Source organism: Carassius gibelio, chromosome B6 (assembly GCF_023724105.1).
Source record: "Carassius gibelio isolate Cgi1373 ecotype wild population from Czech Republic chromosome B6, carGib1.2-hapl.c, whole genome shotgun sequence".
NCBI classification, from domain to species: Eukaryota; Metazoa; Chordata; class Actinopteri; order Cypriniformes; family Cyprinidae; genus Carassius; species Carassius gibelio.
Window position 1 is genome coordinate 23,687,298 of NC_068401.1, and position 27,656 is coordinate 23,714,953.

At 39.3% G+C, this 27,656-nt stretch overlaps 2 protein-coding genes across 2 annotated transcripts; both read left to right on the top strand.

Annotated features, from left to right (window-relative positions):
- Positions 1–97: 97 nt before the first annotated feature.
- Positions 98–15,242, top strand: LOC127959773 (dynein axonemal heavy chain 11). Its single transcript, XM_052559154.1, has 40 exons — positions 98–206; positions 409–567; positions 715–837; positions 916–1,038; positions 1,500–1,724; positions 1,805–1,896; positions 2,033–2,159; positions 2,265–2,429; positions 2,520–2,645; positions 2,791–2,898; positions 2,983–3,114; positions 3,205–3,365; positions 3,435–3,591; positions 3,689–3,834; positions 4,128–4,244; positions 4,340–4,478; positions 4,585–4,677; positions 4,793–4,987; positions 5,106–5,183; positions 5,350–5,482; positions 6,309–6,436; positions 6,542–6,690; positions 6,777–6,927; positions 7,014–7,145; positions 7,261–7,434; positions 7,965–8,169; positions 8,253–8,418; positions 8,509–8,611; positions 10,310–10,549; positions 10,653–10,814; positions 10,909–11,102; positions 11,350–11,512; positions 11,626–11,749; positions 11,849–11,991; positions 12,078–12,239; positions 12,766–12,999; positions 13,314–13,460; positions 13,650–13,763; positions 13,919–14,062; positions 14,387–15,242. The coding sequence occupies exons 1-40, from the start codon at positions 177–179 to the stop codon at positions 14,705–14,707; spliced, it is 5,985 nt and encodes a 1,994-aa protein (XP_052415114.1). The 5' UTR covers positions 98–176; the 3' UTR covers positions 14,708–15,242.
- LOC127959774 (dynein axonemal heavy chain 11) lies at positions 14,475–27,655 on the top strand. The gene is made up of 24 exons (XM_052559155.1): positions 14,475–14,569; positions 14,784–14,829; positions 15,439–15,540; positions 15,643–15,777; positions 15,897–16,070; positions 17,706–17,941; positions 18,048–18,170; positions 18,312–18,516; positions 18,590–18,754; positions 19,962–20,102; positions 20,325–20,495; positions 20,598–20,720; positions 20,857–21,050; positions 21,715–21,863; positions 22,064–22,191; positions 22,270–22,497; positions 22,753–22,944; positions 23,026–23,145; positions 24,948–25,190; positions 25,275–25,457; positions 25,593–25,708; positions 25,989–26,101; positions 26,401–26,541; positions 26,659–27,655. Exons 3-24 carry the CDS (start codon positions 15,466–15,468, stop codon positions 26,904–26,906), a joined length of 3,603 nt encoding a protein of 1,200 aa, XP_052415115.1. The 5' UTR covers positions 14,475–14,569; positions 14,784–14,829; positions 15,439–15,465; the 3' UTR covers positions 26,907–27,655.
- Position 27,656: the final 1 nt, after the last annotated feature.

Sequence of the window (27,656 nt, forward strand, 5' to 3'; positions counted from 1 at the left end):
CCTAATAACCAAGTTGCACACATACATAAAAAGTTTTTTCTTTAAACTTAGTCTTGGTCTATCTAAAATTTTGTCCCAATATTCTGGTTGGCATCTTCTTTCGGGAATGATGGGTGATGTAGTCCAGCATCTCAGACTGGACTAAGACTCCATGGAAGGAGATCAATGTGGAACAGATGGATATGGAGCTCAGAAGGTTTGCTAAGGTATAGTTTAAATACTAACGGTATTTATACTACTTCAACGGTCACCATATGCGCAAAATGAGAATGGAATGCAGTCATTGGATGTGGTTTATGACAAAAGTCAGACAAAAATTAAATGGTGCCTTGTAAATGTATGTTTATCGTTGCTTTGACACGAATTATCATAGAATCAGAGTGCCTGTATATTTGTGTGTATGTGTAGGAGATGAAGACTCTGGACAAAGATGTGCGAGCGTGGGATGTCTACAGCGGTCTGGAATCCATCGTTAAGAATTCGTTGACATCACTGAGAGCTGTTAACGAGCTTCAGAACTCTGCTGTCAGAGAAAGACACTGGCAACAGCTCATGCGCACAACAGGGGTAAACCCAAACCAGAACAACACAACCATAGCCTAACCTTGCTTGCTCTTTAGAAAGAACAGAACGGTTGAATAAATATATATCAGCTGAGTGATACAGAAAAACATAATGTGAGTAATAGAGGAATCCCTCTTTTTGTGATTGTAGGTGAGTTTTGTGATGGATGAGAACGCCACACTTGGTGATCTCTTAGAGCTGCAGCTCCACCGTGTGGAGGAGGAAGTGAAGAACATTGTGGACAAAGCAGTCAAAGAGATGGGAATTGAGAAGGTACAGGAAGGAGATTGAGAGCATTTCTGAGAGACTCTCTGAGGCATTTCTGGTCACGATAAAATGTTGTGTGTGCAGATTCTTGGTGAGATCAAGCAGACATGGTCCATGATGTCTCTGACATATGAGACACACACAAGTACTGGAACACCTCTGCTCAAGGCTGATGAAAACCTCATTGAAACCCTGGAGGACAACCAGGTACAGTAGCTGGGTTTAGGGGAAAATCAGTTCCAATCAGTTCAGCTTAAATATATGTTCATTTTATTCAGACTAGTTTAGTTCTGTTTAGATTATATCAATTTAGTTAGGTTATGATCAGTTTAAATCAGTGTAATTCTAATTCTAATTAGTTTGATTCAGTTCACTTCTGATCAGTTTATCTCAATTCATTTTAGTTCAGTCCAGTTTGAATCAGTTGTGTTTGGTTATTATTAGTTTAGATCAGTCTAGTTTAAGTTTAAGTTCCATTCAGATCAGTTCAGTTTGGTTTGATTATAATCTGATCTGTTCTGATCAGTTCAGTTCAGTTCAGTTCTGATCAGTTTAGTTCAGTTTGGTTCTGATTAGTTAAAGTCATATCAATGTAGTGCAGTTCCAGTCAGCTCAGTTTGGCTCAGTTCCGGTAGGTTCTGTTAAATTCACTCGTGTGTGTTGCTCAGGTTCAGTTGCAGAATATTCTCATGAGTAAGTATGTGGAGTATTTCATGGTGGAGGTGAGCGGCTGGCAGCGGAAGCTGGTGGTTGCTGATCTGGTGATTGGCACATGGTTGGCGGTTCAGCGCACCTGGGCTCACCTCCAGAGCATTTTTACAAACTCTGAGGACATCCGGAACCAGCTGGCCCACGATGCAGAGCGGTTTCAGGGCATCCACCAGGACTTCCAGGTATTGTGACAGAACATGCATTATATAAGTAATATGCTTTATATAAGTAATAAATGTTATGACACAGAATGTTCTTTCAGAGTTTAATGAGCACTGTCGTGGAGATTGATAATGTGATAAAAGTCACTAACCAGCCAGGCTTCATGGAGCAACTTGAGACTCTTCAGCAAAGGTATGTGTATGTTAAGCTCTTATTGAACATTAACTTTTGGACGCTTTGCCATTGCAAACCACTGTCAGTGTGAATGAATTTTTTATACTTTTAATATAATAAGAATTATGCATGTGTCTGTATATGTGTATCGCAGATTGTCAGTGTGCGAGAAGGCTCTGGCTGAGTATTTGGAGACAAAGCGTTTGACATTTCCACGCTTTTACTTCGTCTCAGCTAGTGATTTGCTGGAAATAGTTTCTAAGGGAACTCAGCCCAGAGAGGTTTCTGTTATATTAATACACTGTATTGGTACATAATAAAAGTCCTCTCTGTGTTTACCTTTTAAAGAATGTGTGTATTAATTAATTTGTGTGTATAATGCACAGGTGACTCGACACTTGCTGAAGCTCTTTGACAATCTGGCTGATCTCAGCTTTAAAGAAGAGGAAGATAATGGAGGATTGGATCCCAAAACACCTGTTGCCTTAGGAATGTACAGTAGAGAGGGAGAGTATGTGCCCTTCTCACAGCCCTGTGTGTGTGAGGGACAGGTGAGACACAATGACAAACACAAAACATTTCATCTTTAGATGCTGCATTTTTAGAAACCTTCTGTCTGTCTGCTGTCTGTCATGTAACAGGCTGAGTGTTGGCTGAATGCTCTGGAGAAGGCCATGTGTTCCACTGTTCGCCAGGAGATCTCTGAAGCTGTGGCAGCATATGAAGACAAGCCCCGAGACCAGTGGCTCTTTGACCACCCAGCACAGGTGTGTCTGGTTTGGTTGAAATGTGAAAACAGTCATATAAAGAAAATTGATTTTAGATCACTGATTAAAGGTTGGATAAACAAAAAACAATCATGTTATATCAGGGCAGTTTAAGATTCATTTCAAACATATGTTTGGTTCTCAGGTAGCACTGACTGGAAGTCAAATTTGGTGGGCGACAGATGTGGGCATTGCCTTTGAGAGGGTGGAGGAGGGTTTTGAGACTGCTTTGAAAGACTACAACCGAAAACAGGTAAATTACAATACAAAGCACTAACTAATGAAATGTATTCTATGTTGATATCTGAGAAAATGACTTGTTTGTGACTGACTTTAGATCAGTCAGCTGAATTCTCTGATAAACATGCTCCTGGGTGACCTCACTCCTGGAGACAGACAGAAGATCATGACCATCTGCACTATCGATGTCCACGCTCGTGATGTGGTTGCTAAACTCATATCTCAGAAGGTAATAAAACCAGTAACTCCGTGTTCTGTGGCCTTAAAAAAGGGTTTGGAACGAAGAAATTTGATAAAATCATAATGACGTGTGTCCTAGGTCACCAGTGGACAGGCATTTGCGTGGCTTTCGCAGTTACGGCATCGATGGGATGAGAAACAGAAGCACTGTTACATCAACATCTGTGACGCACAGTTTCAGTTCTCATACGAGTATCTAGGGAATACCAACAGACTGGTCATAACACCACTCACTGATCGGTCAGTGTCACAAATAGTTACTGATCAGATTTGTCAGCTACTGTCATTAATTGACTATGTACCCGGCAGATGTTACATCACTCTGACTCAGTCTCTGCACCTCACCATGAGTGGCGCCACCTCTGGTCCGGCTGGAACTGGCAAGACAGAAACCACTAAAGACCTAGGCCGATCACTCGGCATCATGGTCTATGTGTTCAACTGCTCAGAGCAAATGGACTACAAGGTTTGCAGAACACAATACATCGGTCTGAGGAACACTATTCGCGTAACTCTCTTTAGTTAATGCATTGTTTCTTTCTCTTTCTTCCTCCCTGTTTCAGTCCATAGGTAATATCTATAAAGGCTTGGCCCAAACAGGAGTGTGGGGTTGTTTTGATGAGTTTAACAGGATTTCAGTGGAGGTTCTGTCTGTGGTCGCTGTGCAGGTGAAAACCATTCAGGATGCAGTCCGCAATAAGAAACAAAGGTCAAGTCCATTTCTCACAGTTTTCAGTTCCCTAGTGTTGTGTTTGAGCAAATATCTTACCAAACCTCAGCTCCATTTCACCCCATTCTCTTCTCTTTGTTTTCCATACATTTTTGTACAAATTCCATCTCACAGCAGTCCAAACCATCTAGTTGAAACTTGTCTTTTTCTATAACGTTCTATTTTTTACATTCCAATCCAACTTTTATCCCATCATTTTGTCTCATCCTGTTATATCAAATCTCACGCATCTCACACTTTTCCATTCTATTTCATTCAATTCCATTTATCAGGTTTCACTTCCTGGGGGAGGAGATTGAGTTGAGGCCTACAGTTGGGATCTTCATCACTCTGAACCCTGGATATGCAGGGAGAACTGAACTACCAGAGAACCTTAAAGCGCTTTTCAGGTTCAGGCTCTGGTTTTGTTCTGAACGGAGTGAAAATAGACAATAATATTGAAAAATAGATCTTTCTGAACATTAGCTCTGTCTCTGTGTGTCAGGCCATGTGCAATGGTGATTCCTGATTACGAGTTGATCTGTGAGATCATGTTGGTGACCGAAGGTTTTTTAGATGCACGTTTGCTCGCACGCAAGTTCATCAGCCTCTATACACTCTGCAAAGAGCTGCTTTCCAAACAGGTATCCACACTCACACACATTCATACATAAACACACCTAATGCTCTTGAGTTATTTTAGACCACTGTATTGGGTGATCTTTCAAACAAGATGATTGTTTCTTGTAGGATCATTATGACTGGGGCTTGAGGGCCATAAAGTCAGTCTTGGTTGTTGCTGGCTCACTGAAGAGGGAGGACAGGAGCCGGCCTGAAGAGCAGGTGCTCATTGGACTGTTAGATTAGATGTGATGTATCTTGCTGGTCACCTTTTGTATTATTTAAAACATATTCAGTTTATTCTGTAATTTAATGTGGTGCATGTGTGTGTTTTTAGGTGTTAATGCGTGCTCTACGAGACTTTAATCTGCCGAAGGTTGTAACAAGTGACGTGCCAATATTCTTGGGTCTGATAAGTGACCTCTTTCCTCTTCTGGACATCCCACGCAAAAGAGACCAAGAGCTTGAACAGAATGTGCGCCGGTCGGTCGCTGAACTTCACCTACAGCCAGAGGAGAACTTCATACTCAAGGTGTGTGTTGCATATGAGAAATGTTCAATTGTTTTGACATTTCATGTTTTTGGATATAGAACCCCATTACTTGCACAACTTGTCCTCTTCTGTTTCTTATCCCTTCCTCCTCTCTCAGGTGACCCAGCTGGAGGAGCTGTTGGCAGTGAGACACTCTGTTTTTGTTGTGGGCGGACCTGGAACAGGAAAAAGTCAGGTCAGTCAGAGTTAATAACTTCTTCTATGTATTTGCTGCTTTTTGTTTCTTTTTCTTACATAATGCATTATATTCAAAGAGACTGGGCTAGCCAGCCCAAATGTGTTTAGTGATCATGTTTCAGTAAACAAATTATTTATGATTTATCTGGTTGTTTGTGGGTCAGATTCTAAAGACGCTGCATAAGACCTACTCTAACATGAAACTGAAGCCCATCTGGACTGATATCAACCCTAAAGCTGTCACCACTGATGAGCTGTTTGGCTTCCTGCACCCAGCTACACGGGAGTGGAAAGACGGTATGTGTGGGGTTGTGTGTTTATGGAAGTGTGGTTTCTCTTGAGGTTCATCGCTGGAGACAGCTGTCAGCTGTGGTGCGTTTGTGTTTATGTGCAGTAGTTTCACTCTACTTTTGAGTGTGTTATGTTTGTCTATTGCTATGAGAAAACATATGTCTCATCAAATTCTGAATTCAAATACATGGTTGGGACTTTTGATTCATAAAGGCACAACATATGACTTTTATTCGAATCAAAATTTTGTATAAATGCTAAGTTTGGTGAAAGGGTGATTGAACTACCATTGAAAGGTTTGGGGTCATTAAGATGAATACTTTTATTTATCATAAAGTCATTAAATTGTTCAAAAGTTAAAAAAAGTAGTTTAAAATGTTACGAAATATTTATTATTTCAATTACACGCTGTTCTTTTAAAATTTCTATTCATCGTAGAATCATGAAAAATGTATAACAGTTTTCACAAAAATATTAAGCAGAACTACTGATATGAAATTTTTTATGAGCAACATAAAATCAGCATATTAGACACTGAAAACTGGAGTAATGATGCTGACATTTCAACTTTGGTATCACAGAAATAAATTTGAATTTTAAAGCATATTAAAATAGAAAGGTTGTCACAATATTACTGTCTTTTTTAACTAAACAATTTTGAACAGTAGTGTATAATTACAGTAGCTTAATTTAAGAGCAGTAGGTCAATTATAAGATATTTTGTTGTCTAATGCAATGACAATAATACTTTATTTAAGTGTGAGCCATTTTATGTGTGTATAAAAATGTGCAAGATGGTGTTTGTGTGATTGCAGTTATTTGGGTGTTGTAGGTCTGTTTTCTTCCACTATGAGAGAACTCTCTGCTATATCCCATGATGGGCCGAAGTGGATTGTTCTAGATGGAGACATCGACCCTATGTGGATTGAATCACTTAACACCGTCATGGATGATAATAAGGTTGGTCATCATGATATAAAACAATAATGCCTGTGTAAATAATAAATGTAAATGCTGTGTAAATGTTACTTATTGATGTGTGTATGTGATGTTTGGATATATTAGGTGCTCACCTTGGCCAGTAATGAGCGGGTATCACTGACCCCCTCCATGCGTTTACTGTTCGAGATCAGCCACCTGAAGGCTGCAACCCCGGCTACAGTATCTAGGGCTGGAATTCTTTACGTGAATCCTCAGGATCTGGGCTGGAGTTCGTAAGTGACAGTATTCACCCAACGGATATAATACTGAATACTGCAATTTGTTTTTGTGTCACTTAACCCCACATTATGATTTACAGGTATGTGACAAGCTGGATAGACACCCGTCGGGCCCAATCTGAGCGAGCAAATCTCACTATATTGTTTGATAAGTATGTTCCCTACTGTCTGGAGCAGGTCAGATGCAACCTTAAGACAATCACACCTATACCTGAGTCAAGCATGGTACAGGTAAGAGGCACACAATCCAGCACACATTTTTGTATAGCAAAACATTTCTGAAACTTTAAAGTATGGGTATTCTTTTGGTGTATTAGACGCTGTGTTGTCTGCTGGACTGCTTACTAACCGAAGAAAACACCCCTCCGGACTCTCCACGTGAGCTCTACGAGCTCTATTTTGTGTTTGCTTGTGTCTGGGCCTTTGGAGGGGCACTATTTCAGGACCATGTTAGTTCTGAGAATTAATGTACCATGTTTACTATAAGTCACATATCTAATGTGATCTTCACTTTGTGAGTCTCTCTATCTTTCTAAATTTTTTGTTTCATTTTTTTCTTGTCAGCTAATTGACTATCGTTCAGAGTTCAGTCGTTGGTGGTGTAAGGAGATGAGAGCCGTGAAGTTTCCCTCTCAGGGTTCAGTGTTTGATTACTACATCGACCCAAACACCAAACGGTTCACTCCGTGGAGTGAACGCACACCTCCCTTTGAGCTGGATCCTGACATCCCTCTGCAGGTCAGTTTTGAAACAAACACAAAATGCATCTGTCTGTATCATTATTTTCATAAAACAATTGATTAGAGTTTGACTTGTTAAAAGCTTATAGTTCAACCAAAAATTAACTTTAATCTTTGGGTGAACTGTCCCTTTAAGGCCCATTCTCTCCAAGAGTGATAACTATAACTTAATAGTGGGAAGGCTTTTGATTGCCTGTCAGTGTCTTATCATTCAATATTATTCCAGTGATATTGTTCCTTTGTCATTATCATTATAATTTTGGTGTAGACTCTTTTTTTCTTTTTAGAGTTGAGATGACTTTTTCTTTTACTTTATGTTCATAGTTATTTTTCTTGGTGTGAACAGGCCTTTAAAGTCACAGCGACCTCAGATGTTTTGTTTTCTGTATCATGTTATTGATGTTGATGACTTAAGATATTTTTAAGGTAAACCTAGAAAGGATCAAAGAACTGTAAAGATTTGCTTCTTTCGCTTAACTGTTACATAGTAAACATTTTGTCCTTTTGACATTTTGTCCATGTGTACAGACGGTGTTGGTCCACTCAGCAGAGACAATCAGCCTGACATACTTCATTGAGTTACTTCTGCAGAAGGGGAAGCCAGTGATGTTGGTAGGAAATGCTGGTGTAGGGAAAACTATCCTGGTCTGGGATAAGATTGCCAAACTCAAAGAGGAATTCATGGTCGCAAAAGTACCTTTCAATTACTACACGACCTCAGCCATGTTACAGCGTGAGTGAGACAATGTATATTCTCACAAACACCAACAATCATTACTTCCAAGCATTATTTCCATTCTGGTTGTTTCATTGAAGGTGTGCTGGAGAAGCCTTTGGAGAAGAAGGCAGGCCGGAATTTTGCACCTCCTGGCACTAAAAAACTTATCTACTTTGTGGATGACATGAACATGCCTGAGGTAGATGCTTATGGCACTGTTCAGCCTCATACCCTTATCAGACAGCACCTTGACTACTCCCACTGGTATGAAAAAAACATGTGCATCAATGCCTGTATATGAATCAAGTCGTACTTTTAAATGTTTTGATTAACATAAATGTTTGTATTTTGTAGGTATGACCGTCAGAGACTAGTACTCAAGGAGATTCATAACTGTCAGTACATCACCTGCATGAACCCAACAGCAGGAAGCTTCTCAGTCAATCCTCGACTACAGGTAACCATAGCAACACATACATATCCAGCCCTTATCTAAAAGTAACCATAGCAATATTTCACCTTTGACTTGTTGTAATTATAACAACAAATTCATATCCAGTTTAGTATCAAAGGTAGACATGAAAAGAGCCTAGTGAAAAAGATTCTCAAATAGGAGGGGTTTGATTTTATTATGTGGTCTGTAAAGTTCAACTGGTTATCGAAAAACACTTCCTGTTTTCTGGCTGAGCTGAATGGTACTGTCATGAGCTATCGGTAGCCGTGTTTCCACTGTCGGGCCAGTGCGAGCCAGGGCTTAAAACGGGCCAGGCGGGGCTAATAGCCTCGGGCCAGTAGCACCGAGGCCAGAATAGAGCAGCGTTTCCACTGTCGAGCCTGAAGCACCGCTGCGCTTCTCTAAAACACGCCTGTCAGGAACAACGTCACGCAACCCCATCATTTCACCAACAAAGAGAAGTTATCAGAAAACTAAGAAATAAGTCACTGAAACTAGCGTGATCACAAAACGAACATGATAAAAGTGGCTGTTTGTTTGCATGCTTTTTAAATATTTAAATTCAAAAGCATCAATGTTTTACTATAGAAAACGTGATACATTGATCATAATGAATTAATTTATCAGCACTCAAAATTAGTCAAACAGAAATAAATGTATTTCTATTTTGTTTATTTATTTTTAATGCTTAAGCATTATGAAAATAGCCTGCTTATTCAGTCGAGTCTGTTTATGTTTATTTGTAGCCTATAAGTCACATTTAGAATGAATGATATAATATCTATATTTTTATGAAAGCTCCCGAGCAAAAAAACATTATAATATTTTTATAACAGTCTACGCGGAGCTAAACTTCCGAGACGAGACTTATGACAGATAAAATATGTTACTAAATAATGATTGTGATAGAGAATAAGAAGCTGACGTCTGATTTCTTCAAGTGGTTGCATTTATCATGTTTACTTTGGTAACGTTAACTTTTGCATCACTTATAAATATTTCTGCCTTGTTTAGTGATTATAATCCACATCGGATCAAGTTATTTCAAACACTCACTGCTGACTGAAAGTGAGTTTTGAGCTCGACTTATTTTAAAAAGTCTTTAATGCTGGTGTTATAGCTGTTATGTTTCTGAAATGATCCGCAGCGCTGAGCTCTCCAGACTCAGAGAAACTCCACCTTTGTTCATAATCACTCCTTTAGCCCCAGCTGGCCCGCTTTGGCCCAAGGTTTTCGTCGGGCCAAAAAACCCTGGCTGTTGGCCCTGAGGAAGTCCCGACGACAGTGACAGTGGAAACGCGATTGGCCCTGGCACGCACTAGCACGCCCGTTTAATCTCGACAGTGGAAACGCGGCTAGTGTAGCAGTGGCAATAAAATGCTGTGCCTGATGGTAGATCCCAGTAATGCAGTGCCTATTGCAAGAATGAGAGGGCCAAACACTGAACCCTGAGGCACTCTGGTGGTTAACTGATAAAGGAATATTTGGGAGTTCACAGTGTTAAAGGCTGCAGTCAATTCCAGCACAATACAGAAAGCTAGACTATAGGTAACTATAAAAAACCATCATGTCCGACCTGGAAGGAGTGTTAGCCTGCCTTACAATTTAATTGGTGTTTACTAAACAAAGAAAAGTCCTGTTCAAATACACACCTGGCTTTACATTCCACACTTATTTTCTCTTTATTCTCTCCACCGACAGAGGCATTTCTCAGTGTTTGCTGTACACTTCCCTGGTGTGGAGGCTCTGAGCACTATATACAGCAGCATTCTGAGTGGTCATTTCCAGCAGGGTGGCTACAGTTATGGTGTTAGTCGCATGACCAACACACTGGTCCAGGCTGCCATCTGCCTTCATCAGAAAATGAGCCAGAATTTCCTTCCCACAGCCATTCGGTTCCACTACATTTTCAACCTCAGAGACATTTCAAACATCTTCCAGGTATGTGTCTATAGACCAGATACACTGCTGGGAGTGAAGTCACTTTATACATATTAGTGTTGACAGGCTGTTTTCTGTGTTCTTATGTTTTGTGTGTGTGTAGGGAATTATCTTTGCTCTGCCAGAGCAAGTGCGGTACCCTATAGACCTAGTTCACCTATGGCTGCATGAGTCTTCTCGTGTGTACTCAGACAAACTGATGGAGGAGAAAGATGTGGAGCTTTTCAACAAGATTCTGCTAGACACAGGCAAAAGATACTTTGAAGTAAGCATAACTTCTCAAAAACCTGTTGGGGCCTCCAGTGAACTAGAAGACCATTTATCAAAAGTAATCTTTTGCTTTCTTTTTCTTTTTGTAGGGTATAGATGAGTCTATTTTAATTAACCAGCCATTGATCTTCTCCCATTTCGCTCACGGTATGGGTGAGCCACGTTACGCACAGGTGACTGACCTTGAGAAGCTTCAGAAGACACTGATGGATGCTCTTGAGCACTACAATGAGCTCTACTCTGACATGAACCTGGTGCTGTTTGAAGAAGCCATGCAACACATGTAAGATGGCTAGAAAATAAAACCACATAATTCAGGGTCTTTAATTCAAAATTTACATACATTATACTACATAAATAATACTTAAGACATCTCAAATAAAATTTAGTTTGTCTTCCTGATGCTGATATTCAGAAACATGAATTCTGAAGGTTAAGAGCCTCTTTTGTTGAGAAATTTCATTTTAAAATTTACTTTGCACCTTATTTGTGGAAAGTGCTGCAATTGAAAGCCTTATTGGTGTGTGTAGTTGTAGGATAAGTCGTATTCTTGAGTCTCCTGTGGGGAATGCCTTGCTGATTGGAGTAGGTGGTAGCGGGAAACAGAGTCTGTGTCGGTTGGCTGCTTTTCTCAGCGTCCTGGAAGTATTTCAGATCACACTGAGAAAGGGTTACGGCATCGGTGACCTGAGGGTAATACACCCACACACATTGCATTTCAGTGATCTCTTTTTATTTTAAGCTTAAAATTAAACATTTTAAAAAGTTTTCCCTTCTAATTCAAACCTTTTCTTTTTTCTTTGTAGAGTGATATCGCTGCACTGTACATAAAGGTGGGAGTGAAGAATATTGGCACTGTCTTCCTGCACACAGATGCCCAGATTCCTGATGAAAGATTCCTGGTGCTAATCAACGACATGCTAGCATCAGGTACACATTGCAAACTCCTCTCACATTTCCTTCTCCATACTCACATTCCTGTCTGTAGTTCTGATTTTTTTGTGTATATATGTATGTGTGTGTGTGTAGGAGATATACCTGATCTATTCAGTGAGGAAGAGGTTGATATGATTGTCACCTCTATTCGAGTGGAGTTGAGGGCGCTTGGTCTGCTGGACACACGTGAAAACTGCTGGAATTTCTTCATTGATCGAATACGCAGACAGCTTAAGGTTGGTTTCCTTATTTAGAAAACTGCACCCTATTATGAATAAAACTGTAAATGTCTCTCTGATGTCATGCCTCTCCGGCACTGTAGGTGGTGCTGTGTTTCTCTCCGGTTGGCTTCACTCTTCGTACACGTGCACGGAAGTTTCCAGCTATTGTGAACTGCACCGCCATTGACTGGTTCCATCCTTGGCCCCAGCATGCATTGCAGTCTGTCAGCAGCACTTTTATACAAAATATCTCTGGCCTGGAGGTAACAGAGACTAGGGACAGTGAGAAGGATATATATATATGTTTTTTTTTTAATGACCTTTATTCTGTAAAGATGCATTCAATTGATATAATTTCACAATATATTAGCCTTTCATATAAATGCTGTTTATTTTTTTAACTTTATTTAGAAAAGAATTCTGAAAAACTACAGTTTCTACAAAAATATTAAGCAGCTAAACTTTAACATTGTTAATAATAAGAAACGTTTCTAGAGCAGATCGATTTTTGAAGGATCATGTCACACTGAGGACTTAAGTTATTGCTCCTGAAAATGTAGCTGTCATCACGGGAATAAATTATACTATTCAACATGTATTACAATGGAAAACAGTCATTTAAGTTGTAATATTTAATAATAATACTACCTTTACTGTATTTTTGATCTAATGAATTCAGCCTCTTTGGGCAGAAGATACATCTTTCGAAAACATAAAAAAAGTACGCACTCTAAAAATCGCAACGATAGTGTAAATTCATTAACCCAGACATGTTTTCCTTCTCCTTAGCCGGCGGTAAGAGTGTCCATCAGTGAGTTTATCTCTTTCGCTCACACTAGTGTGAATGAAGTCAGCATAAAGTATCAACAGAATGAAAAACGCTTCAACTACACCACACCCAAGAGCTTCCTGGAGTTCATGAAACTTTATGGCAACTTGCTAGGGACAAAAAGAAAAGAACTGAGCCAGAAGATGGAACGCCTGGAAAACGGCCTGCAGAAACTACTGACCACTGCATCACAGGTCAACCTCACATTGAAAACTACACACATGGTTCCATAAAAATCCTCTCCCAAACTGTGGAAGCTTAAAAATAAAAGTGATCTACCCTTTCTGTGAAGTGATATATCTGTTCTTTTGGCATAACCAAGGCTGCCTGTGCAGCGTGAGTTCATTCCACTATGGAAACTGAAGAGCTACAAAAATTTCAAATAACCTTAAAATTGTATTTTAACTATTACACCATATTCTCACTCCTAAACCTTACAGACATCTTTAATTTTATATTTCAGGTTTTTAACATTTAAATAAAGTTATTATGTGGACCACTTTTTCAGGTGGAGGATCTAAAGGCTAAATTGGCCATACAGGAAGTGGAGCTGCAACTAAGAAACACTGATACTGAAGCTCTCATCGCTAAAATCGGACAGCAGAGTGAGAAACTCAGTCAAGAGAGGAGTGTAGCAGATGCAGAGGAGCAAAGAGTGAGACACACATGCACATATCCACCCAAATATACAAAACCATACACATGCTTATGAATTAGAATGTCACATGACTTTAATTGTTATTTATTTTTTATAATCGTTATTTGCGTGAATGCATCTTTTAAAATACATCATAAATGCCTCATAATAATTGTAATAGGTGTACAATATTGATTGCAATATCAGGTTGAAGCGATCCAAGCAGAAGTGACCAAGCAGCAGCAGGAGAATGAAGCAGACCTGGCAAAAGCAGAACCAGCTTTACAGGCAGCTAATGCAGCACTCAACACACTCAACAGGGTGTGTATTTGTGGGTGCGCTGTATGCATGTCCTTGCACTAAAATGTTTTGTCTCCTGTATTGAACCGTTCTCAAACTGAGAATCAAAGTGTTTTGTTTCTACGTGCAGAATTGGGTAATTGTAAATGTAATTGTGTATTTATGTGTGTCTATAGTTAAACTTAACAGAGTTGCGGACATTTCCGAATCCTCCTGCCATCGTATCTAATGTGTCTGCAGCTGTTCTGGTGCTGTTGTCTCCTAATGGCCGCATCCCAAAAGACCGCAGCTGGAAAGCATCTAAAGTTGTCATGAGTAAAGTGAGTGTGTGAAGAGCTGACATTTAAGATTCATTCTCAGGGTTTTCATGAGTCATATTTGCAAATGTTTCTATTTTAATTCTGCTGACATTTAACTTTAGTTCTGGAAATCTGGCTTTTACCTCTGATTCTCTCTATAAACAAAAGCCTGATTTTTTTTTAACTGCCAACATTTTAGAATAACAAATTTTTATTGAATCTTGAGTATTGAGTTTTCAAATGGAATATTGATTGTCTAGATGCATGAATAATTTGGCTGTTAAACTGTAATGCAACTTAGGTTAGAGGTGTAAATTGACTCCTTTTCTTTGTGTTTATGTTGAGGTGGATGACTTCTTACAGACACTGATTAATTTTGATAAAGAGCATATCCCTGAAGCCACAGTGCGTGTGGTCAAAGAAGAGTATCTGAGGGATCCAGAGTTTAATCCAGAGTTTGTGCGTCTGAAATCATCTGCAGCGGCCGGTCTCTGTGCCTGGGTCATTAACATCATACGCTTCCACGAGGTTCTGCTCCCTTACACTATAATAATCATTCAGAACGAATGCAGTCTAAGTTACATGAAAAATTTCAAGATCTTTCATTTAATACTTAAAATCTTTTGCAAAAAATCTGATGTTTGGCAGTGTGATTTCAGTTTTTGAGAACAGTTAATAGGGATTGCATTGTTGTGTGACTCCCATTCTCATTGTGTTTGTTTTGTGATTGTATTATTTACAGTATATTTTTCTGCTTCTCTCCTCTATGCTGCTCTTTCCAGACATATGTGAGTAAACAACTGATAATCCGTTTAGATCAATAAATCATACAATAACATAGTACTTGAAACAAGAACATTTCTGTGCAGCCTTAAAGACCATATGTAATTATTTAGTTTTGATTGTAATTATTTTTGTATATTGTCCTTTATACCCTACTCTTCATAGGTTTTTATCAGTAAGATGATTTTTTTTAGCAAAGATGCATTACATTTATTTAAAGTAATATTTGCCATTAAAAGAATACATTCCATTTAAAAAGAAAACAAATATATTTTATGTAATGCTGTTGTAATATTTCAAAAATTATTCTTTTTACTGTATTTTGGTTAAATAACTGCAATCTTGATTAAAAATCTTTCTGACCCCATCCATACTTTTGAACAGTATGTATTGATTGTAGTCATCTGTTATGATTATTCCATCTTCAAATTAAGTGTTTTAATGGCTGCCATTATTATTATTGTTATTATTATTAACCTATTTATATTGGTTGAAAGAATCATTCGTTTCCAATCCAGTACATTGTAAACCACTCTACAGTATGTCATTCCAGAGATATTGTGAGATATTGAGATATTCTGATATTGTTTAAAAATGTGCTTGGGTTTAATCAGGTGTTCTGTGAGGTGGAGGTGAAAAGGATGTGTCTGGCTCAGGCAAACACTGATCTGGCCGAGGCTGCAGAAAAATTAGAGATTATCAGAAAGAAGCTGGCTGTAAGTTTCTTTCACTAGTTGTCTCTCTCTCCTCCACAATGTCTCATCTGTGTTTTACAAAGATGTGTTCTGTATAATCTCAATTTTGTGTGAAATGTGGAGGAGTTGGATGGTAGTTTGGACACACTGAAAGCTGCCTTTGAAAAAGCAACCTCGGAGAAACTCCGTTGTCAGGATGAGGTGAACCACACCAACACCACCATCCAACTGGCCAACCGCCTGGTCAAGGGTTTAGAGGTCAGATTACACTTTTTTTTATTTTTATGTTCTCATACTAATTTTAAATGTGAAATTCTACTCTATTTGCAAACTGTTTTTCTTTTGGTGTTTTCATGAAAAATGCATGTGTACTTCAGTCAGAGAACGTACGCTGGGCTCACTCTGTGGCTCAGTACCGTGAGCAGGAATCCACACTGTGTGGAGACGTTCTCCTCACGGCAGCCTTCATCTCTTACGCTGGCTCCTTCTCAAAGAGATACAGACATGAGTTACTTCATAACCTCTGGATGCCTTACCTCCGTGCCCAGAAGGTGTGTGTATGTCTTCGTTTGAAACGGTTTGTCTTGAGTACTGATATTGTCTGTTATTGTGCTAAATACATGTATTGTTTAAAAGTTCAGAAACCTCAGAGAGGATAGATTGCAGGGACATCGGTGTTTAAAAAAAAACATGGAGGGAATTGAAAACAAATTGATTCTTTGCATTCAGCTCTGTTTCTGTTATAAAAACTAATGCTGGAAAAAAAATTATTGCATAAAAGGTTTTGGTTAATATAGCGAAAGAGTCTTGACATGTGGCCAAGGATGGTGACCCATACTCAGAATTTGTGCTCTGCATTTAACCCATCCAAAGTGCGCACACATACACAGCCATTTTTGCTGCGGTGCCTGGGGAGCAGCTGGGGGTTTGGTGTCTTGCTCAAGGGCACCACAGTCGTGGTATTGAGGGTTGAGAGAGCACTGTTCATTCACTCCCCCCACCTACAATCCCTGCCAACCCGAGACTCGAACTCGCAACTTTTGGATTACAAGTCCGACTATCTAACCATTAGGCCACAACTTCCCACACACCATATATGTGTGTGTACTGTGTATAAACATATATACATGCATGTTGTTATGAAGAGAGTCAGAGGCGTTCAGATCCAAATGCAGTATTTATTTAGAGAATGGTCAGAAGGGCAGAAATCAGGAATGGCATCAGGTGTGTCAGGGATAACCAGAATCGAAACCAGAAACAAGGGGCGATCAGGGCAGGCAGCAGAGAAATCAGAGTCGAATACACAGTTCAAAGGTCAAACACGGGAATAACAAACACAGGGGGAAAAATGCTCTGAAATGTCAGACAGGCTAAACAAGACTTTGCAGTGAGTGAGAGTGATTGTGGTGCTTATATGTGTGTGTAAATGAGGTGCAAGTGTGGCAAGGAAATTGGCTGATGAATGAGGTGCAGGTGTGGCAAGGTGATTGTGATGCAGTGACTCATGGGAGATGTAGTTCGGGTGTGGTGCAACAGTATAAGTGGTGCTAGTGTCCAAGTGATGATATTGTGACATCTGGTAGTTGATGGGTGGAATGGTCCTGAGTGGAGTGCCCTCTACTGAAGTTCATGGGCACTCCAGCTAATGATCGTGACACATGTGTGCGTATTTATATATACTTATAACTAATAAATATGCATAGTACACACACATATATTATGTACAGTAAAACTTTGGATGTAATTAATCATGATTAATCGTTGCCCACCCTAATAAAGCAAATATATTTTACAGCAGAAATTCCCAAACAGAGGTTTGTGAACTTCTGATGAAATGGCAATGCTGGTATATATATATATATATATATATATATATATATATATATATATACATTCAGATTCAGATACTACATCGTGCTTTTGCATTGCACCCTAGTATTTTTTTCCCTCTTATAATGTGTTAACTTTTTTTTACCATTTTATACCCTTCCTGCTTAATTCAGGTTGTGGGTTTACTGTCAGGTCTAGTGTAGAAGGCCTTTCCCAATCCTTATAACAGTCTGTAATTGTTCTTGGGGAATAGTACAAGTATTTTACAGTCATGCAGTCCTTTTATTAGGATAGAAATGTTATTATACAAAATGATTCACTGTTATTGCTTTTGTATGTTTCATAATGATTTTCAGGCACCCATTCCAATGACTGAGGGCTTAGATCCCATCTCCATGTTAACAGATGGTGCTACCATTGCTCAGTGGAATAATGAGGGTTTGCCAGGTGATAAGATATCTACTCAGAATGCAACTATACTGACTAACTGTGAGCGCTGGCCTCTGCTCATTGACCCCCAGCTGCAGGGCATCAAGTGGCTCAAGAGTCGCTATGGCAACAGCCTGAAGGTCATTAACCTCAGCCAGAAGGGGTGAGCTTGATGAACATGCGGCAGAATTTACATCACACAATCTTCAAAAGATTACTTAGTGTTGTAATTTTTTTTATTAACATTTATTCTGTCGTTATTGCTTAAGGTATGTGGATGTGATTGAACAGGCCGTAGTCTCAGGAGAGCCTGTGTTGATTGAGAATATGGAAGAGACAATTGAACCAGTTATTGATCCACTGCTGGGCCGACACACCATCAAGAAGGGCAGGTAAACCACTATAACACAGCAATAATGCACCACAACACTGCCTTCCACACAATATACAACAAACAAGTGTATCAGTATAGTAAAAATGTCAATACAACAAACGTACCTTCATGACGCCGCTTTTTCTTCTGCTCTCTGCAGATGTATTAAAGTGGGGGACAAGGAATGTTATTTCCATCCAGACTTCAGACTGATTCTGCACACTAAGCTGGCAAACCCACACTATAAACCTGAGATCCAGGCTCAGACCACTCTCATCAACTTCACTGTCACACGGGACGGGCTCGAGGACCAGCTGCTCGCAGAGGTGGTCAACCTGGAGAGACCAGACCTCGAACATCTCAAGGTGTGTGTACTTCTTTAGTCAGATCTGAACATCCTTTAGAGTGTAACTGATGGGTATTTGTGTGTATTTGCAGTCAGAGCTGACTAAACAGCAGAACACATTTAAAATCGAACTAAAGCAGCTTGAGGATGAGTTACTGACGCGCCTCTTCGCAGCTGAGAGTAAATTCTTGGGAGACAATGTTCTGGTGGAGAAACTGGAGAGCACTAAACACACAGCCGCAGAGATTGAGATGAAGGTTTGTTTTCAACTATTTTTTTTGTTAGAAAATTCAATATGGCTGAATGATGTGGAGGTTAATGTCAGATTGCCATTATCAATATGCAGGAAGTGCTTTTGTCATGTGACAAGAACCAATAAACACAGTGATCTCATGGAGAGAACCATGGATTTTTTTCCCCTGCTCCAACAGTTTAGACATTCATTTTTGTCACTGACCCACATAGGCTCTCTTTCCAACCCTAGTGAGCTTCCTCATTGTCTACTATTTTTTGGACTATAAGTCGGACCTGAGTATAAGTCGCATCAGTCCAAAAATACGTCATGATGAGGATAAAAACATATATAAGTCGCACTGGACTATAAGTCGCATTTATTTAGAACCAAGAACCAAGAGAAAACATTACCGTCTACAGCCGCTAGAGGGAGCTCTATACTGCTCAGTGTAGACTATAGGAGCACAGAGCAGCATAGAGCGCCCTCTGGTGGCTGGAGACGGTAATGTTTTCTCTTGGTTCATTTCTCTTGGTTCATGACAAATTAATTTTGATAAATAAGTCGCACCTGACTATAAGTCGCAGGACCAGCCAAACTTTGAAAAAAAGTGTGACTTATAGTCCGGAAAATACGGTATGCTTCTGTCTTACCATGTTCTGCACTGGTTTGGGGGAAATCTCCAAAACTGGAAGACAACGATTACTTTTGCATGATTACTGAGCAAAAAGTGGCACTAAATGCTTGAATGTTGTAACAAAAAAGAATGTATTTTAAATAAATACTTTAAATAAATAAATCCTAATAAACTTGTATCCTAATTTGAACAAAAACACAGTACAGTGTTTAAAACTGATACACTCTTATTGGTTGCTGATAGAACGATCAAATTACCCCAAATAAACAAAATATAGTGATGTTTATTCATATGAAATAATGAGAACTTTGTGACTAATGGACATTTCTGTATTCTGTGGTCACAGATTCATCCCAGACCCAAACAAAGTATCTTATAATGCCACATCATTTTGAATGGTCTTCATGTTAGGAGTGCTGATAGATTCTCTGAGCTTTGGAACAGAGCTATTATAGTCATTTTAACCATATAACCATATTCCCTAAACAATTAGACAAGCCAGGCTCTGCCAGAGATTTAGAGTTTTCACACTCTTTTTAGTTGTAATTTCTTGTTTCTTCTCAGTCAGATTCAGCTTTTGTGTTGTGTACTGTAGGTGTTGGAAGCGAAGGTTAATGAGGTGAAGATTAACGAGGCTCGTGAACACTACCGGCCCGTGGCTGTCAGAGCGTCCCTCCTCTACTTCATCATCAATGACCTTAACAAGATCAACCCCATGTACCAGTTCTCCCTTAAGGTACGGCCTTGTTTGTGACTCTCTGTATGCTTTCTGTAGGATAGTTGTTCATGTCTCCCTTCAAATATTTACAGCTTGGCTACATTGTCGCCAAATGGAAATAATATAAACAAAAATAATTTGTCAAACAGGCTGCAGTACTGCACCCAATTAAATAAATTAATTTAATTATTTCACTATCATCTTACATGTGTGTGTGCACTTGATATCTTCTCTCTGCAGGCATTTAACGTTGTGTTCCATAAGGCTGTGCAGAATGCAGATGCCTCACCTGATGTAAAAACCCGTGTGAACACGCTGATAGATTGTATCACCTTCTCTACATTTAATTACATCAACAGAGGCTTGTTTGAGAGAGACAAGCTCACCTTCGCAGCACAGCTTACCTTTCAGGTAACCCACTCACACATGAGCACTGGCACTCATGTTACGCTGTGTACCTAAAAAACACATTTTGAATGGGTGAGTACTGTATCTTATGTGTGTGTGTATTAGTTGCTGTTAATGAGTAAAGAGTTGGATCCTCGAGAACTGGACTTTCTGCTACGCTTCAACATTGATCACAGTTATGTCAGTCCACTCGACTTCCTGTCCAACTCCACTTGGAGCGCTGTTAAAGTAAGCACAAATCTGAAAACACACACACACAGCGTACTTGCATAAAAACCTGGGGCTGTATTAGAGGAACACTCTAACTTAGAATCCTGTCTTGTGGAAGGATAATTAAAAAAAAATCTTTCAAATCTTCCTGCAGACAATGGGCTTCACCGATGAGTTCCGTGGTCTGGACCGGGACATCGAGGGTTCTCCCAAACGCTGGAAGAAAGTGGTGGAGTCAGAGTGTCCAGAGAAAGAGAAACTCCCTCAGGAATGGAAAAACAAGACTTCGCTCCAGAAACTCATCCTTATGAGGGCTCTCCGGCCTGACCGGATGACATACGCTGTCCGGTAAGTCTATGATAATGTAGTGTGTTCATTCAACATTGTAGGAAAGACAAATTAAAGTGTCAGTTCACCTCACCCTCATGTCATTTAAAGCCATTTCTTGCCTTTTTGTCCATCTGCAAGTCTGTAAATCCAAAACATATATGCGTTAAAAAGTACAAAATGACATGGCAAAAGTCATCCAATGCACATTGATATTAATCAACATGTATAGAGCACATCTAATATGGTAATCAGGGATTCAACGACTAGCTACAAGAAGCACATGTTTGAGCTTCCGTTTACTGTTTTTTATTAGCTCTATTTTTGTACGTGATTGAGAATAAACTGTTCATCATGAAATGTGATCTTGTCTCTGCAGAAGAGAAACGTCTTAATTAAATATTACATTTCAAGTGTCTTCATGTACTGAAGCCTAAAAATGTTGGTTGGATGGACTTTCAGTGGGACAAAAAAAATTAGTAAATATAAAAAATATCTTTATTTGTGTTTTGAAGAGATTTGAAACAACCTTTTAATAAACACACACGACATAATATTTTCATTAATACCTACTGTACAAATTGGATTAATGTTAGCTATAGGGTTAGATTTAGGACACGCTTAGTATAAAAAGAATAAACCCCACAAAGAAAACGATAATGGATGTGTCCGTTTGCTTGTGTAGGAACTTTGTTGAAGAGAAACTAGGTGTACAGTACACCGAGGGCAGGAAGATGGAGTTTGCACGTTCATTCAAAGAGTGTGGTCCTGCTTCCCCCGTTTTCTTCATCTTGTCCCCTGGAGTAGACCCCCTAAAAGATGTCGAGTCCCTTGGTAAGAATTCATACAGACTTTTCTTTCATCTCATGCAAGAATCTTTTTTTGTTTTGTTTTTCATAGTGTCATGATTTCTGCATATTGACGCAGTAAAACCCAGGCTCACTGGTTCAGAAAAACTATGGGATATGCCTAGAAATTCAGTTTGAACAGAGATTGTGAACAAAGCCTTTGTGTATTTCTGTGTGCATGTTTAGGTAAGAAGCTTGGTTTCACTATAGACCTGGGAAAGCTCCATAATGTGTCTCTAGGACAGGGCCAGGAGTCAGTTGCTGAACTTGCCATGGAAAAAGCCTCTAAAGAGGGCCACTGGGTCATTTTACAGGTGTGTCCGTTATCTGTACATTGTATATTTCCGTTATTTTATGCATATACCTTATGCAAATGCTTGTGCTTCTTCTAGAACATTCACCTGGTGGCAAAGTGGCTGGGAAGTTTAGAAAAGCTTCTCGAACATTGCTGCGTGAACAGTCACCAAGACTACCGAGTGTTCATGAGTGCAGAACCTTCTCCCACTCCACAGGAACACATCATTCCTCAGGGAATTCTAGAAAACTCCATCAAAATTACTAATGAGCCACCCACAGGGATGCTGGCCAACCTCCATGCTGCGCTGGACAACTTTGATCAGGTATGAAAAAAACGTGCATGTTGTTTTGGAGGCCCCATCCACAGTAAAATCCTATTGGTCCAAAAAAGCTGTATATTAAACATCAAATATGGTCTAATAGGTTTTAATTTAAAAGAAAGCACAATTTTGTAAGGCTTCAGACATGCCAGGAATGGGATGTAACACAAAAAAACTTTTGCTTGTGTGTATAATTAAGACAAATGAGAAAATTGAATTCCAGAAACACTTTTGATACATGCAGATGTGTTTATGTAGGGCATTCTGGACCAGTGTTCCCGTGAACAGGAGTTTAAGACCATCCTGTTCTCGCTGTGTTATTTCCATGCTTGTGTGGCTGAAAGGAGGAAGTTTGGACCACAGGGGTGGAACAGGAAGTACCCTTTTAACACAGGAGATCTCACCATATCAGTGAATGTGCTCTACAACTACCTAGAAGCCAACTCACAGGTGTGTAATTAACAAAAACTCATCTTTCTGTTTGTGTGTGTATGTAATACAGAGCCATGTAAACAAACGTCTGTTGCTTAGGTACCATGGGAAGACCTTCGTTACCTGTTTGGTGAGATCATGTATGGAGGTCACATTACTGATGATTGGGACAGGAGACTTTGCAGAACTTACCTGGAAGAGTACATGCAACCTAACCAGGTGTACACTCACACTCAAACACACATGCACAATGACAGGAAGGCTGCCATAGCACAAACACTGTAGTAAAAATTAAGTCAGCATAGTAATAGTTTATGATGTTTGATGTTATTCAGTTGAAGTTGTAGACTCATAACACATAATTTAAGATTAAATTATGTTAGTTCGGGCAGGGACAGATTAACGCATGGGCCTACCGGGCACGTGCACAGGACACTAGACCAGAGGGTGGCCCAGTGGATTTTAACCGTGCCCCCTCAGGATTTTAAGCAGAACCAGATGAGTTTTTACCATGCGGTGCATTATAACCAATCACACATGATTCTGTTGAGTTTATGAATGCAGTCAGATGCATTCAAATGAGTCATCGCTGAAAAGCTGTTTTCTTCAGTGCGCGTGCTCGCTGACAGAATGCTGCTCTCCAGAGAACAATCTCATCATAAACAAACAGCAGATGTGTGTACGATGTAAGATATTCATTTCACAGTATAAACAGCTTCAGTGATTATAATGGGAGTTGTTGAGAGTGCTTGAACTCTGTCTAGACTGAAGTTAAAATGCTAATATTATTTGCTTTCTTTATGTACAATGAAAGTGTTATGATTAGTAACTTACAATGTTTTTATTAAATTTACGTTAAATGCAAAGCCAGTTGTATTAAAAATATTCTATGACATGACACCCATATCTAGTAACGTTTACTAGTTAAAAGATGGTTTTCTGCATAGGCTAGTTAATAGATATCACTTATATTAGGCTACTTTTCCCATAGCTCAAAGGGTTGGTGTCTGGCATAGGAGCTGATCCTGATATACATCACAAAGATCTTAAAAGGTCTTTAAAAAGCACATTCCTTTAAGATGGCATGTTGGATTGTTTATTTATCTTTCATAAAATACATAATATGTGATGTTGTGATGCCTCAATCCACTTTAAGCATTTAAAATGACTGGTTTTAGTTTTTAGTGCGAAGGAACTATATGTTGGTACAATATTGGTTATTGGCCACTCTTCTTTATTTTTTCAAAATTTAATATTTAAATTTTTCTGTTCATCTGCCTTTTTTTTGTCTAACATCGTTTATCTTAGTTTACAAAGTTAATCTTTAAAAACCCTTCGAATTGAGTAACACCGTTGCTTGTAAATGTTAGTAAACCTCAAAATGAAAATACAAATTAGTATTGAATTTTATTATCTGGCCAGAGCCCAGTTTTCTGTTTATTGGATTTTAAATATTCAGTTTTCACAATTGGTTAATTTTAACTCCTGATTGTAACAAGGAGTCAGAGGCATTCGGATCCATGTGCAGAACTTTATTCAAAGAATGGTCAGACAGGCAGAAATCAGAAATGGTGTCAGGTACGTTAGGGGTAACCAGAATTGAAAACAGAACCAAGCAGAGATCAGGGCAGGCAGCAGAGAATCAGAGTCAAAATACACAATCCAAGATCAGACACTGGAAAAACAAACACAAGGGAAACCGCTCGGAAATGCTAGACAGGCTAAACAAGACGTCGCAGTGAGTGAGGGTGATCGTACTGCTTTTATGTGTGTGTAAATGAGGTGCAGGTGTGGCAAGGAAATTGGCTGATGAATGAGGTGCAGGTGTGGCGAGGTGATTGTGACGCAGTGACTCAGTATGAGAGGTGCTAGTGTCCAAGTGACATCTGGTGGTTGATGGGTGGAATGGTCCTGAGTGGAGTGCCCTCTACTGAAGTTCATGGGCACTCCATCTAATGGTCGTGACACTGATCAAGGTTTTATAAAAACAAATGCACAGATTAACACTTTTCTCATTACAGTTTGACAGGAAGTTGTCACTGGGTCCAGGATTTGTTGTGCCTTCTAACCTGGATTACCAGGGTTATCATGCATACGTAGATGAGATGCTGCCACACGAAAGCCCAGTGCATTATGGGCTGCATCCAAACGCTGAGATCGATTTTCTTACAGTGACATCAGACAGCCTCTTCCACACTCTTTTGGAGCTGCAGTCCAGAGACTCCAACATGGGTGAAGGAGCCTCACAGACCACTGAAGAGAAGGTCCGTTTCTGAGCTTTTGAAATGGTGCAGATCTGCAGATCATACATTTCCCAAATAAACTGTTTAAGCCACTGCTGTTTTTAGGTGAAGACAATCTTGGATGACATCCTGGAAAAACTGCCAGAAGAGTACAACATGTCTGACATCACGTCCAAAACAGCTGAACGCTCGCCCTACATTCTGGTCTGTTTCCAGGAGTGTGAGCGTATGAACATTCTCCTCAAAGAAATAAGACGCTCGCTCAAAGAGCTGGACCTGGGGCTAAAGGTGCGCTGTTATGCAGTTTTTTCTACACTAATCTGTTTTCATATCACAGTGTCCTCTCATCTAAGATTTTAGGTGGATAGTCAAAAGCCTGTCTTTACAAGTATAGCTGTAAACTAGTCTTGTTTTCCCTGGCAGGGAGAGCTGGCTATTTCATCAGAGATGGAGCAGATACAGACAGCTCTGTTTTTTGATAATGTTCCAGATACCTGGGCCAAGCTGGCCTACCCCTCTATATACAGCCTTGGTCTGTGGTAAGCAGTGAATATTAGCTATAAGGTCAAGCTCTGTTCTGAAACCGAGTGCTGCTTTGTAAGGTGCAAGGTCTGGTGATATTATTAAGATATTAGGAGATATCTTGATTAAGGTCACATTTTCTGTGGATGAAATGATACCAGAATGCATTGCAGCAAACTCCATGAAGATGATGTTGTTCAGTATCATAGTTTTACAGCCTTCAGTATGAAACTATATAAAAGCTGTACTATTTATGATAACAGTTTGTATATGTAATGTCTGTGTGTATCCCATCAGGTATAATGATGTGTTACTCCGCTGTAGAGAGTTAGATAGCTGGACTCACGATCTCTCTCTGCCTAGTGTGGTCTGGATCTCTGGTTTATTTAACCCTCAGTCTTTTCTAACAGGTACAGTAATTAGCTTGTATATGAATAATACAAACATTTATATATGTATACTACCATTCAACGTTTGGTGTTGGAAATATTTTATATAGTTTTTGTAATATTCTTGTGGTACTTTTTTTCTTCAGGATTTGTTGATTATCTATCTATCTATCTATCTATCTATCTATCTATCTATCTATCTATCTATCTATCTATCTATCTATCTATCTATCTATCTATCTATCTATCTATCTATCGATAGGTAGTGTAAGAAGTTTTTTTATTTATATATGTTCATCATACACTTTTTGTCTTTGCAGCTGTGATGCAGAGTTTGGCACGTAAGAATGAATGGCCACTGGACAAGATGAATTTGACTGTGGATGTGACCAAGAAGTTCAAAGAGGAGTTTAACCAGCCAGCCAGAGAGGGAGCCTACATCTATGGGCTTTACATGGAGGGTCTGTAATCATATATTCCAATCACAGGGCACTTCTGTCAGCCAATCAGAATGCTTTCTCATTTTATCTGAGCAATTTGGTTGCATTTGAATCTCAAGTCAATGCTTGTGACTGCAGGTGCAAGATGGGATATTCAAGGTGGGACAATTGCAGAAGCACGCCTGAAGGAACTAACCCCCAGCATGCCTGTTATAGCTGTCCGAGCCATCCCAAACGACCGACAGGAGACGCGCAATACCTACGAATGCCCCGTCTATAAAACCAAACTACGTGCTAACACATATATCTGGACTTTCAGCCTGAAGACCAGAGAGAGGCCTGCAAAATGGGTTCTGGCAGGGGTCGCTCTGCTGCTTAGTGTGTGACGCAGAGAAACACACTCAGAATTGTGCACTGAAATAATACAGTTTTTAGCCTTATTTGAGCTATAACAGCAAATTAAGTGTATTATACTTTAGGTATGAAGTGAGGTCCAAATATCAGGACATTGTAAATTTAGAAATAAAAGCTAAAAAGTGCTTTTTCAGGGTTTCTGCAGATCTCAAAGTCTTAAATTATAGCAGAAAGTAAATCTTTAATAATGTCCTGGAATTAACTCTTGCATGCATTGCAAAAAATGCTTATCTTCCTCAGTATTTTAGGTTTCTAATACAATATCTAAACATCAAAACATTACAAAAATATACAATTTCTACAAATAAACTAAATTAAATAAGCCTAAATCAAGAACAAATATCTGTCTGTGGGGTATAAAATTTGTTTTCCCCTAGTAGAATTTTTTCTGAGCTCACTGACACATTTGTTCTCATTTGAATCATTAAAGTTCATTCTTATTTAATGTCATTTTGCTTCTTAAGTAAATGTAACATGATTTAAGAATCTTTAGATTTTTGCACTGGAAAACAAGACAAAATTACTGTAGAAGCACATTACCTTTTGCAGTGTGATCAGAAGGAACCGTCATTTTTTTTCATATTCTTAGTAACTCATTGTCTGCAACTGAGATTTACATTGTGTTCCCTTCAATCGAAGGGTCTCAAAAAAGAAAAAAGTCTTCAATTTAGCTTCATCAAACCTGCAGAAACTGTTTTTCCATAAATAAAATTTGTGCAACA

What these genes read in the sequence shown, in the direction of transcription:
- LOC127959773 (XM_052559154.1), top strand. Translation starts at nt 177, where the DNA reads ATGGATATGGAGCTCAGAAGGTTTGCTAAG. An exon ending in CCTGTGTGTGTGAGGGACAG is followed by an intron (nt 2,430 to 2,519) that starts GTGAGACACAAT and finishes GTCATGTAACAG; the next exon opens with GCTGAGTGTTGGCTGAATGC. An exon ending in TACACGGGAGTGGAAAGACG is followed by an intron (nt 5,483 to 6,308) that starts GTATGTGTGGGG and finishes TGGGTGTTGTAG; the next exon opens with GTCTGTTTTCTTCCACTATG.
- LOC127959774 (XM_052559155.1), top strand. Translation starts at nt 15,466, where the DNA reads ATGTGTCTGGCTCAGGCAAACACTGATCTGGCCGAGGCTGCAGAAAAA. An exon ending in CAGCACAGCTTACCTTTCAG is followed by an intron (nt 20,496 to 20,597) that starts GTAACCCACTCA and finishes TGTGTGTATTAG; the next exon opens with TTGCTGTTAATGAGTAAAGA. An exon ending in AGTACATGCAACCTAACCAG is followed by an intron (nt 23,146 to 24,947) that starts GTGTACACTCAC and finishes TTCTCATTACAG; the next exon opens with TTTGACAGGAAGTTGTCACT.